The sequence below is a fragment of the Pempheris klunzingeri genome, chromosome 11 (genome assembly GCF_042242105.1).
Source record: "Pempheris klunzingeri isolate RE-2024b chromosome 11, fPemKlu1.hap1, whole genome shotgun sequence".
NCBI lineage: Eukaryota > Metazoa > Chordata > Actinopteri > Acropomatiformes > Pempheridae > Pempheris > Pempheris klunzingeri.
In genome coordinates, this window is record NC_092022.1 from 11,194,262 (window position 1) to 11,208,352 (window position 14,091).

A 14,091-nucleotide genomic window follows, 5' to 3' on the forward strand; every position below is an offset into this window, starting at 1 on the left:
TAGGACCAGGGCCGGGGTAACCCGCTGTAGGGCCCCGGGGCACTAAAGGTTCAGCCAGCACTGTGCATCGTATATATGACATGCTGCGTTTAAGTACCCATCAGTTACTGTCAGTATTACATTACTACTGGGGCTGATTTAAGGGTTTTTATGCATAAATACTAAACATTTACTGGTCCCAGCTTCTCTGATGTGAGTATGATGCATTCCTCTGTTTTATATCACTGTAAATCATACATCTTTATGTTTTGGAGCATTGTTTGGACAACATTAGACATCTGAAGCCATTTTCGTGAATTTGCAATAGGCATTCTTCACTATGTTCCGACCTTTTAATGCTTTAACAATGAAGAAGTATACATTCCAGTTTCATTACAGCCCCAGAAACCAACTCGCAGGCCTACTACTCCTGTGCTAACATAACAATCTGCCCCAGTTTCATTGTGTGGCAGCTTGTTTGTGCTTGTGTAAACCCAAATATGTTTAAACATGTGCAATCAAATCATAGTAGCGCACAGTGACCCTGGGACTGTTGGGGCTTCTGGGCATTTAACTAATCCACCTTAAAGGTCTCATATTTTGCTCATTTTGAAATTCATACTTATATCTGAAGGTCCTACTAGTACAGGTTCACCTATTTTAATGTTCAAAAAAACATTATTTTTCTTGTACCAGACAGCCTCTTACTGAACACTTCTAAAGAAGCCGCTGCTTTGCCCTCATATTCAACATCTTCGTGTTATTGGGAGCTGGAGTTAGTGAGGAAAAAACAATGGTGGACAGCGAGATGGATTCAAGAGGTTTACAGTGGGCGAGGACCAAGCCCCCAGGAAGTGTGCCAGGCTTTGAAACCAATTTTGGATAGGGCCTGAACCATGCAATTACAACAATGGCGTCCGTCACTTGATGACACTGGGCCCAAAAAGACTTTTTCCTTAGACTTTTATTGTGAAAGTGCTGTAAATCAGTAAATCATGAACTCCCAAGAAATTAATTATTTCATCATCAGAATTTGACCCATTTAGTCTGATAACATATTGAAAGTGTAGAGGAGCAGCAAGATTAAATTATTGTATCCCCATTTGAATTAGCAGAGGGCTAGTCGGCTCGGCACGGAACGGAGCCCCAACTCCAACGCTGTATCCAGCTCTCTATGTACGTCCATGCTTGAGCAGACCAACAGCCTCCGCCATGAATGCAAACAGAGAGCTGGATACAGAGTGAAGTAAAAACAGTTCGGCTTCCTGGGCATAAAAAGTACCTGGAGCTTCGGCATTGTTGGGCTGATGGAGAATGTGCATTAGTGTCTCGAGTCTGCTGAGTCGACTAGCCCTCCGCTATAAAGACTGGGAATAAAGTGATTTCATCGTATGGCTCTTCTAGACTTTCCAAATGTTATCTGACTACATCTTTTTGCGTCATAGCGTCACATGACGGGCACCACTATTCTAACTGCACTGTCTGGCCACTATGTAAAATCAGCTTCAAAACCTGGCGCACTTCCTGTGGAGGGGGGCTTGTGCTGAGGGGCTGGAGGAGGTCACATGATCACCAGCTCCCCTTGTGACATCACAAAGGGAGCTAAATGTAAACTGCCTGTTTTCGCACACACTTACTGACAGATGGAGCGGGAGAGAAAGAGAATGAGAAAGAGAGAGGGTGGTCTTTACTCAGAGTTTGGCGGTCTCTGAACACCCCGGGGACACGCGTGTTTGTGGGAAGGACATTTAAAAAGTGCATTCTGCAGAAGATGGGACCTCTAAGTAAGATATGTGTGTGTTTTTGCCAGTGAGCCGCCAGAGGGAGCAACAGTGTCAGTGTGTGTGTGTGTGTGTGTGTCAGTGTGTGTGTGTGTGTGTGCTCGGATGCAGTGAATCAACCTACAGGCGAGGTAAACGCAGTCACGTGACCGCTGGCTGCCGTTGGTGAGTGTCTCCCATCATGGCGGAGGGACCAGCCGTGCGGATGGACCGTCTCTCCCACTCCGATGCCTGTTTTGTGTCTTGAGACAGGGCGTTTAGTTTTTCTTTTGTTTTTCACGCCGCCCCGCGACCGTCTGGTCCCCTTTTCAGCCGGACTGCTCTCGTGTTTATCGGCGAAGTCATGGCAGACCGCGGCATGGATTTGCCAAAAGAGGTTAGAGACCAATTGGCGGAGTTGGATCTGGAGCTGTCTGAAGGTAAAGGAGGGGAGGGCGCCGGTGGAGGGGACCAGGAGGGGGGGATGCTATGGCAGATTTTCAAGCTAGCTGTGTGTCTCAGCTGTCTGGGCTAGCCAGCATCGACTAAAGCAGCGGTTTTCCCTGCTCCTGCTCTACTTTATGATGAGCTGAATGAGAGCACGGGTCCGGTTGTGTAGCTGTGCCACCTAGTTAGCTTATTCAGTGCTAGCACAGGATGTGGACACCCGAGCTAACAGTGCATGACAAGGAGCAGCAGCAGCAGCAGCAGGAGGAGAAAGAGGAAGAGGAGAAAGGCTTTCGTCCATTTCCTCTGTCTCCTTTATCTCAGGAGGTCATTAAAAGCAAAGCATCGATTTAAGGATGTGTGTCTGTGAAAAATCTCGTTTGCTGTGTGATTGAATGTCAAAGCTATACCTCTGTCTGTGTGTGTGTGTGTGTGTGTGTGTGTGTGTGTGTGTAGCTGTCTGACAGACTAGGATGGCCAGAGGCAAGGTCTGGCCATCAGGGCTTGACCCGTCTGCTGTCACCCTTGTTGTACTCCTCCATATGTTTGGGATTTGATTCACATGTGACCACGTGGCCTCCAGTTTGACATCAGACAGGCCTTGTACTTGACATCTGTTTTCAGGTTTCAGTTGATTCAAAAAAAAAGAAAGAGAAAAAAAAAAAGATTTATTGCAGTAAAAGTGTGAGTCACCATGACTAGTGTTGAGGTGTAATGACAAAGCCTGCAGTCATCATCTGCTCCGGTGTCATAAGAAGATACAGTCTGCTATGGATGACTGTCAGTAATTACCAAATACAGCGATAAACAAGATGTGTACGCAGCCTTATACATCCGTGTAAACCTGCTATTACAGGAATTATAGGTTTACCTGCCCGCGCTACTCATCCTGGGTTCCGCTGCCCTGTGAGGTCTGTGTCAGGTGTACACAGCTGTTTGTTCTGCTCCCGCGGATGTTGGTGGGTGATGGCTGTGTCTATTTATTGTAGTGTGCAAGTATCTCAACCATTCATTCATCCAAAGTGTAGTGCATATCAACCCCTCCCCCAGAGCAGCTGCTAGCCCCTCTCCTGCTCCGTACACCCACTGTCACATCCCTGACAGTGTCCCCATTCCCCTGCTTCATGGCACCTGGGCTACACTATTCAAGCATAGGTGACCGAATCCAGTCATCCATCGCATCGACCTCTCAGTGTCTACTTATCCATGGCCATTGATATTTGGTTATTTCAGTGCGTGATATGGTTTTTTGGAACTGATAACCAGTATTAGATATTTTCCCACTCATATCTGTGAATTGGACATTTTCCCCGTTGTGGGACTAATAAATGAATATCTTATCTTATCTTATATACAGCTGACAACAGTTTGGATCTGCATATTTGAGACTCTTCAATAAAAAATGAACATGGTGCTGTAAAAGACCTTCACAATGTAGTTCTTTTGCATTTGATAGTTATATTAGTTGGCACAGCACAATAAAAGACCAAAATACTTATTGACAAGCTAATGACTGTTATACTGCTGATTATATTAGCGCATCCGCAGGTATTTTAAGAGCTGACTGACCTCTAAGGTTAATGTGTTCTCCAGGTGTAGATCAGCCAGTATTTAATGTTCTTTCCTGACATCTTGAAGAGTTATGTTGGTGGTTTTGGATGTTTGAGCCCATTAATTACAAAGGGTTTACACTTACACTACACACTGAGTATTTAACACTGTTATATCGTATGTGCATGTATAGATATATTTATAGATAGATAGAGATTTGTCTGCTGTGATTCTGACATATTAATTATACATTGTTTATGCTGTGGTAACTATCCCTTTAGTGTTGCTAGGTATACTGTGGGCAATATTATGAAGCACTGATCAGAATTGTTCGCATTTTGATATGTCAGGTGTTTCATTTGTTTTATTACCCAGCAGAAGACATATATGTCTGATCATTTTATACATGAACAAATTCTCAATTTATTTTCCATGTAACATATTCCACCACAACCTATGATATTGTAATATTGACAGAGGTTTTTATCCATGTCTCCTCACTGTTAAGTGCTTATTTCAGATTCCAGCTAGTCTTTTACTATCTACTATTGTCTTGTCCGGACTCAAAACCTGCTTGTTGTGATGGTGAAAAACATGTCATGTTAATTTCTGGTAAGTCAAATGTGACAGTGAAGTTTCAAACAGGAATTGGTCTTGTGTGTGTAGAGATGCTTGCGAGAAACGAGAGTTGGTTTCGATGAACAAAATACATACTGATATATAAAAAAGAACAACCATCCTGGAGGCCATGTTGACTTGTGTGCGTTCCATGTATTGTGTGACAGCATAGCTGCTCATGGCAGTGTTTTTCGGATTGCAGCTCTCAAGTATTGAATGTAGAAGAATAAATGTCATCTCAACCAGCTAAAAATGTTGTGATAGCTAAAAATGTTAATGTTTGCAGTGCAAGCCAGCTAGCCCTGGGTCGTGACTGGGTACACGCGGCATGTCATCACCTTATGGGCTATTTCTCTTGAGTCCATAACAAATCCTCCTCTGAACCAAGTGGAAATGCCTGTTCCTGCGTTGCTCGGATAAGAACACAGGCCTGCCAAATGGCCTCTTAAAAAACAACCCAGTTCTGCTAGCCCCCTGTGACCATGGGGACACAATGAGGACCATTCAGCTGGCCTGAGCCGCAGTGGCCAGGAGCTCTGCTGCCATTTAGTCCATTCAGCTGAACCAGCCTTTGTGTGCACGTTGGAATGAGCTGCCTCCATAGGAAGAGAAGGTGGGTGGGGGGCTGGTGAGTGGTCATACTTGAGAAGATGACGTATAGTGTGTACAACTGAGGGGAGTGGTTCACCCCGCTCACCCTGCCGTCTCTCAACTGGGCCAGGGGTAAGAGGTCATGTCTGGTTCTTCCCTCACTACCTGGTTGACATCTCCCACCAACTGTCAGGCATGCTACACAGACGTCTAAAGTTGCTGACACAAGCTAAATTCCATGGAGATTAGTTGTAGCTGGGCTTCCCAGGCCTAGCTGCTGCTTTGACATTAAAATACAACTTTAAGTGATTGGCATTTCCTCCCTGTATCTCTGGAGATGCGGTCTTGGTCTCTTGTTTGTGTTTACGATCAGTATGTGCAGACAGAGAGTCCGGATTATTGCCAGTTGCTTCCTTTCTAGGCCACTCATCCAGCTAGCATTCAGATGCAGCAGAAGCAGACTTGGCTTGTTGCTGGATTAAGAGAGAAAGCCTTCAGGAGAGGACGGCAGCACTGATATGGACCCAGTCTGTATCAGCCATCCATCCCACTGACCCTAGCAATCAGTGACAGCATTTAGAGCAAAACCTGATGGAAGACTCCCCTCCCAACTGGAGAAGTCGTCTGTGAAAACATATCTCTTCTCTCTAGATTATTTATGAATGAGACATGCCGCAAACTGTTATTTTGTAACTAGCCAGGCAAAGTGCTTACTCTGAGACAGATTACGGACACTCAACAGACATTTCCTCGAACTCAAACTCATGTGTCGCAAAGCTCTTGTTGATAAGGTGGAAAGAGGAATAAGGGCTTCTCACACTGTTGTGAAGCTGAAATCTCTACCCCAAAATTCATAATTTCACAGCTTTTGTAAACTGTTGCAACATGCTTTTTTAACAGCTTTACCAAATGCTAGTGCACTTCTCCTGGGAATAGGAGAGGGATATATGTTCAAAATATATATTGTTATGATTAAAACAGCATTATCTCTTCAATACGTTAAGACTAATAATACAGTGGGGATTTTTTGGGACGGTTGACACTGTAGAGAGACAGGAAACATGGGGAGGGAGAGAGGGGATGATGATATGCAACAAGTGTCCCCGGCCAAAGCAAACTGGGAACAGTGCAGTCACAGACTACTCATCTACTTCCCATGAAGCTATTTACAGCTCAAAATGACATGTTTATCCATGTTTATCCTATTTAGACCAATGGCTTTATTGTGTTTTGCTGCAACACTGTATGTTTTTAGATCTTATTCATTAGACATAGCAACAGCTGCGAACAATGTTTACTCATCACGGGGGGGTTTTGAGGCAATACGATTATGAAGATAGATGATAAGCAGTAAAATTGATTTATTGCCTAGACCTGCTCGCGAGACAACTTCAAACCTTCCACTGTAATTTCTCACCACATTTGAATTACCTTTTAAAAACGAGAGTTTCCATGTCACGTTCTAATTTTCTGCTTAGCTATTTGGGTCATATGTGCTTCTGTTAGCGCCCAATAGGTCACAATCCAGAAAAGCAGAAATCCTCCTCCTCATAGCTTCAGAGCCAAAGCCTTAGGTCCAAGCAGATGGCTGGGCACTCTTGGCCTTGGTCCTACTTCATGTGTGTGCTTGTGTGCGTTTTCAGTATGTTTGCACATGCTTGTGTGTGTGTGCATGTGTCATAATACTGTTGTACTGTGAATAGTTAATGATGGCAGCAGTCCCTTTTCCTCCTCCAGACCTGTTGTAGGCTGAATTATTCACATGCTCCCATTAAATACCAGGACACCCTCACAGAGTGGTGTGGGTGTGGGTGGGTGTGTTGGTTTGTGTGGTTCGCGAGCGTGACTTCTTTATGCTTCACAGGTAGAAGTCGAGGCATGCATAGGAAAGCGAAGCCAACTGGACTCCTTTGACTTAGTGCCAGGAGATGTGTTGACATCCAACTCGTCAGCCCTCCATATCAGCACATCTCTGGTGTGTCAGAGTCACTTTAGTACGAAGAAGAAGATGCTGAACTTGTTTAGCGAGCTCACATGTGATGTCAAGTAGGGCTGGAAGATACGGCAGACATGAGCAATATTAGTAAGAGTTGTTTTTTCTTCTACTGATCACTTTTCTGTGTACATAGTACATACGTGTTACCAATTTTCCTATTTTTTTGTTATAGTTAGCTTGGAATGATATAGACAATATAATTGTGTGAAATGATAACGTATTATGATTATACTGAATTATTACCCTGTGTCAGGACATGGAAGGTATAAAATAGAATTATAATGTGTGTAAGGGGCCGTTAAGGACCTCGGTCCCCTCTTATGTGGTAGTTTGTCACTGACATGGTGCTGCTCTGTGCTCCGACCTTCCTTTGGAGATAGAGAAGGTCCCCACAGTCTATGAATAAAAGTTCGCATTACATTAAGCATACATACATACAGAGGGTGTTTATGTATTTCACAGTTTGCAGAAATACAAGAGGCGAGGTGAGCCTGTTTCCTGCTTTTTGTGAACCTGTGAGTCACTGCAATTAGGTGTGTCCTCTTCTCCAGGGCACATCCATCCACCATAAAGTGAGAGAACCTGTTTTGGCCTCCTGGCTCACTGGGCTGTTTACTGAGTCAAGGCGTGATGCCACCCGTGACTCATCATAAGGGAAGACTGAATGGGGATTCTCTGCCCTCAGACCCTTTTCTCACCCACCTTCATTCACCACTTAACCAACCTGTAATCTCAAGTGGGGCGAACCTGCCAGTGAAGCACCTCTCTGACGTTACATTGCGCAATCTTCCCTCTCGACGCTTATGTGGCCTGGAGTCATTTAGTCGGGAGCCGAGGCTGTGACACACCAGACAATGTTGACTGATGTGATTTATACCTCGCAGGCTAACTGATGAACTCAGTGGTAGGGAAACAGAAATCAAGTACGGCTGTGTTTTTATGGTGTTGGCTGACTGTGGAGCTGATGCCGAGCCCCTCCGATGTATCGCTAGGCTATATCCACTGCCCAGCGGGCCATGTGACTGTGCTAATGCTGAAGAATGCTCTTGTGAATATAAATAGACCTGGCTGGCAAGACAAATTCGCTTTCATGCCTGAGGAGGAGAAAACAAGCATCTCTTTGACACAAAAGCTCCTCCATTATTTGCAGTGGAGGCCACCCTCTCAAAGTCCCAAGGAGTCAGTCCTAATTGTGTGTATTTCTTTCACACTGAGGCTAATGTTCCTGGCTGGTAGACAGCAGCCAGTAGCAAACACTTCCACATCCAACCAACAGGCTAGTTGGCCGCTACATGTGGGTCACTGTTACGCCCATGGGTTGTGTGTGAAATACCACGGCCTGTTGGAAACTGCCCTTCTCAGTCCAATCAGCCTGCTGTCTGACCCATGGAGAAAGTTCCTATAGGTATGCTAATTGTTAAAGCATCATTCCACTGGTTTTAGATGTTCTTAACATGTTATCTACAAATTGTGTGCATATTTTTGCTGACCAAAAGATGCTTAGTTTTTTTCCAACCATGCAAGCAGCCATTGGCACGTCATACCAATATACTTTGTTTGCTGTCAAAGTCGTGTTATTACTGTGTGGCGATGCAGGTGTAAGTATGAAGTGTTTCCATGCGACGACCAAATTCACATTGATCCCTTCACTTTGTACATGTTTGCTCAATCCATTGCAGACAAGTCAGTTCACTGATGTCGTCTAGCAGGTTAGATGGCTAGTTAGCCGTCAGCAAAAGCAGTCAGAACAGCCCAAAAACATGCCTGTAAATGTCAAAATCTTTATTTATTTTTTTTTAGATTTGGAATGGTGAGGTCCTTTCGACACAATCTCCTGAGACTTGGAGACTAAGGGGACATTTGTGATAATAGGATCATTGTTTTCCCTCCAGTACTAAAATTATATTAATGTTGGTTAGCACTGTGGCCTCACAGCAAGAAGGTTTCAGGTTCGAATCCGTTGGCTGGCTGGCAGGTTTGTGGTTTGAACCGTGAACGTCCCTGTGCTTGCGTGGGTTTTCTCTGGGTACTCTGGCTTCCTCCTACAGTCCAAAGACATGCCGGTTAGGTTAACTGGTTACTTGTAGATGTGAGTGTGAGCGTGAGTGGTTGTCTGTCTCTATCTGTCGGCCCTGTGATTGACTGGTGACCAGTCCAGGGCATATCCCGCCTCTCAACCAGTGTCAGCTGGGATTGGCTCCAGCCCACCAGCGACCCTTATGAATAAGCGGTATAGACAACGGATGGATAAATTTAAAAATTGACTGCAAAAAGGAATTACTTTTATAACTATAATTGAGCATTAACTGTTGAATTGACTAGCCATGTAGCCATAAACAGCAGGTTTATGGCCAGAGTATGTGGTAAATGATGTTATTAATAGTCTCTCTCTCTCTCTCTCTCTCTCTCTCTCTCTCTCTCTGTCTCTCTGTCACTCTGTCACTCTTCAGCTGATCATCCACAGCTGGTCACTACAGCCTTTGAACAGCATGTGGAGAACACAGGTTTTTTTTTTCTCAGCTGCTGGTCAGTTTCTATATATATGAAAGCGCAATCCTGCGTCACAGGAAGGGCTGATGGGAAACCAGAGCTCAGGGGTAAAGCAGTCCTGCTGTATATGTACAATGAAAGTTTCCAAAAGGTCAACTGCTTTCTCTGCTGGTCATTTCTCATTGGGTTGTTGTTTTTTTTTTTCTTTTGGACTCCCGCCTTGCATTTGCCAAAGGGTTATCGAAAATTCCCAGTGAGTAGAAGTCCTCAGGAAACCCCCTCAACAAGCTGATGTGTATCTTCCCTCTTTTCCCCTCAGTGCACATTGTGTAGAGTTTGGCTTTTAGTCATGGACCCCTTTAATTCAACTCCCCAGAGAAAGAGGTAAAACAAAGGCCATGAAAACACGTCGAATGGGTGTGGTTTCAACCTCTTAATCCCTAACTGTCAATAGCACAGGCTTCCAGGCTGGAGCGGGTCCACATATTGTATGTTTAATGCCTCGAATGGAAGCATTAAGTTATTATTTTGGCGCTCAGTAAAATCACAGCTACAACTCTGGCCATAGAAAGAGAGATTAGCTAAAATTAGTTTGCTGCCAAGCCTGATCTGCGTTATGAGTACTGGACTAGATTTTGTAATGCTAGCATTGAATTTGACTGTGCTCAGATGATTTCTATAGCTAAAGATATGCCACATGAGTAGTGACAGCATATGAACACAGTATTCTCACGCTCAAGCATCAGTGGGAGGCCCTCGTTTAACTGTAGGTTTGTGTCGTGCTACGCGCTCCCACAGACAGTGACGACACGCCGATGACTGTTGTCTGTTACCAAAATCATCTGGTTGTGATTGTGAGACAGCCGCTAGAAGTTATATCCCACGATTATCCAACTGAATTTTCTCTTCAGTCTCGGACCATCACCGCAGTAGTTGGCATATACATCCGCTTTGCAGAGAGCTTCTGGAAAGATCTGTATTTGGTGGCTAAGCTCTGGCAGCGTGGTTTTCAAATGTACCTGTATTGGTGAAGATACAGGATCATACCAGTTTTCATTGTTTCACCGTCGAGTCTCTCACCTTTCCCTCTGTCACAACACTTTTCATCGAATCCCCTACCTGCCCGTGTTGTAGTGAGAGGCTTGTTGCGAACATCGCCTCACTACCACTCTCCTGTAACCTTGCACCTTCGGTTCCACATGAAGTGAAATGTTTTCGCTGACACAATCGGTTATGTGTGTTGCAGCTTGACAGGCATTTATACAACCTTTTTTTCACCACGCTGTATTTTTTTTTATTTTCATTTTTTTACACTTCACCTCTGTGGTTGCACCTTGTTGAATGCCATCACAGATTCAGAGCTGTCATTTTCAGAGCAGCGATGGAGTCCCATCCTGATGACAGGCTGTTTAATGACTGCAATCAGCGGGCGGTGGGAGGTCAGGACCATGAGCTGTCCAGAGGGCGAACGTAAGCAATAAGGCCTGTGAGGTTTCAATGTCAGCTGTAGACTCAACACCCGGGAAGTGAGTGTTTTCTCAAAGGCCACTCATGCCTTGTTATGAGCTTATAATATTGATTTAATGCGTCAGCTGCCTGGTTAACATTACTCCCTCTGCATTAATGTCCTCTTTTAACCCATCATCCACAAGCAATTAAGCAGAGTCCAGGAGCATCTTTTGTGCATATGTCATCTCAAGATGGAACATGGAGATATCGCTAATGCAGCGCTCTATTTACCTTGGAGGTGGAAAACGGGACATCACACTCGAGTTGACCGCATTATAGTACAACCAAGTCAGAAAACCAGGTCAAGCCAGGTTAGCCCTTGTTAGATCACAGTTCATAACAAATCATGTGGTAATTTGCATGTAAAAAGACTTTAACAACGTGTCCACACATACAGGTTTGTGCAACTGATTTAATGAGACACTCAGAAATTTTAATAACCAGTATAAAACTACAGCTTTCACTACTGATGATGTGGGAAGCAGGTCTGTGTTGGTGAGGGTCTCCCAGCTTTCAGAGCCAGAAATCCAACTTTAGTCTGTGTATTTCGGACATGTGCTAAGCTCAAGTTGATTTGGCACATGCTTGGTTATATGTCGTCTTATGTACTCACTGACCACATTCGTGTGATGACTAATGACAGCAGAACTGACAGGTGATAAGTTCCGTTGATGTATAAGGCTCAGTGAACCACAGGTCAGGCCCATCTGACTCTGACCCTTCGTATCTCTTGGCTACAACACAGCCACAGTGAAAACAGACACCACTTGCTCACTTTCACTCTGGTTACCCAGCAATGCCGAAACACCGCTCTGTCATGCAGTAAACAGGCCAGGACGCCTCTGTCTAAATAAGTCTCTGCTTTGTTTTTTTCTGTTTCTTCACAGTGGGCCGAATTAAGTCTGAGTTAACCCACTGACTTGGTTACACTGTCTTCATAGGTGAAATAAGTGAGCAAGAAGATGACAGAAGAAGTGACAAACAAACTCACATAGCTCGGTTTATGCTGTGGAATGTGCATTTTCAACAGCAGACATTTTAACTTTTTGTTTTACAACAAAGCAAGGCTTTTACTAATAGCATCAGTGGTGGCTCTGTTCTCTTCAAGTGTCCCACTAAGCTGTGACAGTTTAACAATACCAGGGGCCGGTCTCACAGAGACTGGTCTGAACTGGCAGATCAATCTTAATTTTGCTCTTAGATTAGTTTAATGCTAGTTAGATGGTTTCATAAAAATATTCACTAATAATTATATGACTCACTTTGTTATTGTGGGTATACATTTGCATAAACACTGTAAGTATAGGGAAACTACAAACCTGACTTCCTGGATTCTCTGCTAATAGCTTAGAAATCTTGTGGTAACAACAGGCCTCCAGGAAGTCATCGCACCCGGCTGCCGTCAGAGCTCGTAACTCCCTGTAAGACGACGACTTGTCTTTTTACATTTAGGTTCAGGTATTGATCTAACAATCAAGATGGTGCTGGTAGGCAGATTTCTCAGTTAAGCTTCCTGTTTCCCACTGCTTGCAATCTTTATGTTTAAGATAACTGCTCTCGGCTCTGGATTCATACTTCACAAACACGAGACCGGCATCGTTTTTCTCATGCAACTCGTGGCGAAAAAACTAATAAAGGCATTTCCAAAAATAATTAAGTATTCCTTAAAGTTTAAAGAATGTATGCTGAGATTTTTTGTCACAGAAACAGATATACCATCAGTAGTTTGAACTGGCTTCCTGTCAACATGTGTTGGCATCTTACAGACCTTTTTCACAGCATCATTTATCATAACAGGAATATAATAGCATGAATAATGGCTGGGTTTTATTTTAAGTGTCCCCGTGAATGTGCCAGCATCCACAATACCTGTGATTCAACCCCAAACTGGATGATGTCGCTTAAATGCACCTGTGCTTTAACTATTATGACAAGTCATAATGTCTCAACAGGGTGTTAGCGTGCTTTAGAGCAGCCTGACTGGAGAATAAACTACATTAACCTTTGCTGCTTACTAACATGCAGCCCACTTGTTCCTGTCTGACGTCAGCTGTTCCCGTCTTACTCAGCAATGAACCATCTACAGTTGTTCGAGAGTCTTATCAGTCTGATGAAGTAACGCGCTCTGAATTTATCTAAAGAACAGCTCGTCACTGCCAGGATTGCACAACATGTCTGGCATTGTCTTCAGGGAAAAACTTTGAGCCTTATTATTGTGTGAGAGTATATATGTAGAAGCACAGATGAGACGGGAGTGCCACATTTTCATTAAAGTCATTGTGTCAGGAATCGGTGATATGGCTTGGCTCATGGTGGAAAAGTTTATTTCTCTGGCTTGTGGACCTAAATGTGAATGTACTCTCTTATTCAGTCAGTTTCTCAATGAGCCAAAAGTAGAAATGCTGGCCTAAGAGTGCTGTCTCTGCCAATATAAAATGCACAATGTAATATAAGTAATGGAGGGCAGTACTCCATCTGCACTCAAACAGAATGTGAAGGCTTTGAAAGCTTAGAAGGAGCATTAGTTTTATTTCTTTGGCAAAAATAACTTCAGGACGCCGCCAGTCCAGTCTGATTTCGATCTCGGGAGGACCAACACAATTAAGCTGAAGTGTTTTTGTCCCGTACAGGAAGGTCTTGAAGAGTAGAATTAAATATTGGCCAGCATGTTTATATGTGTGTGGGCTTGTTTGTTCAAATGTATGCATGTGTTTTACTTGGATGAATGAGTGTCTGATTTCCTCACATTCAGGGTACTAACACAGTGACTTTGATGTGTATATGTGCACTGTGAGTTGGTGTCCCACCTTGCTGTTGTCCTACTAGTGGTTTCACTTTCAGTTTTCAGTACTAGTTGCACCTTTCGTTACATCCTTTATTATCTCCACTCATTACTGCCCTTTTATTGGCAAACATGCACGCATGCTTATTCTGCTTTTTAAATTCTTTTCATTGAATTTTTCCACTAGAAGATGCCTCAGAATAGTGAAAGGATCCATAATATGATCTGTCCTACTAACTTGGTAGTTGTAAATGGCTGCAAAGCAACTAATAAACTGAAATTAATGACCCTTAATCATTAAAGTGCCACAAAATACAGAAGATGTTCTTCTGATATCAGCATATGTCATAGTATCTGATAAGATGGAG

The 14,091-nt window shown here is 43.7% G+C and overlaps 1 protein-coding gene across 1 annotated transcript in view; it reads left to right on the forward strand.

The window, feature by feature from the left end:
* Nucleotides 1–1,956: 1,956 nt before the first annotated feature.
* The window catches only part of dip2ba (disco-interacting protein 2 homolog Ba), a 40,176-nt gene continuing 28,041 nt past the window's right edge, over nucleotides 1,957–14,091 (forward strand). Inside the window, exon 1 of the mRNA XM_070839146.1 lies at nucleotides 1,957–2,179. Coding sequence (XP_070695247.1) covers nucleotides 2,104–2,179 — 76 coding nt within the window. The 5' untranslated portion in view covers nucleotides 1,957–2,103. The remainder of the gene's footprint in view (nucleotides 2,180–14,091) is intronic.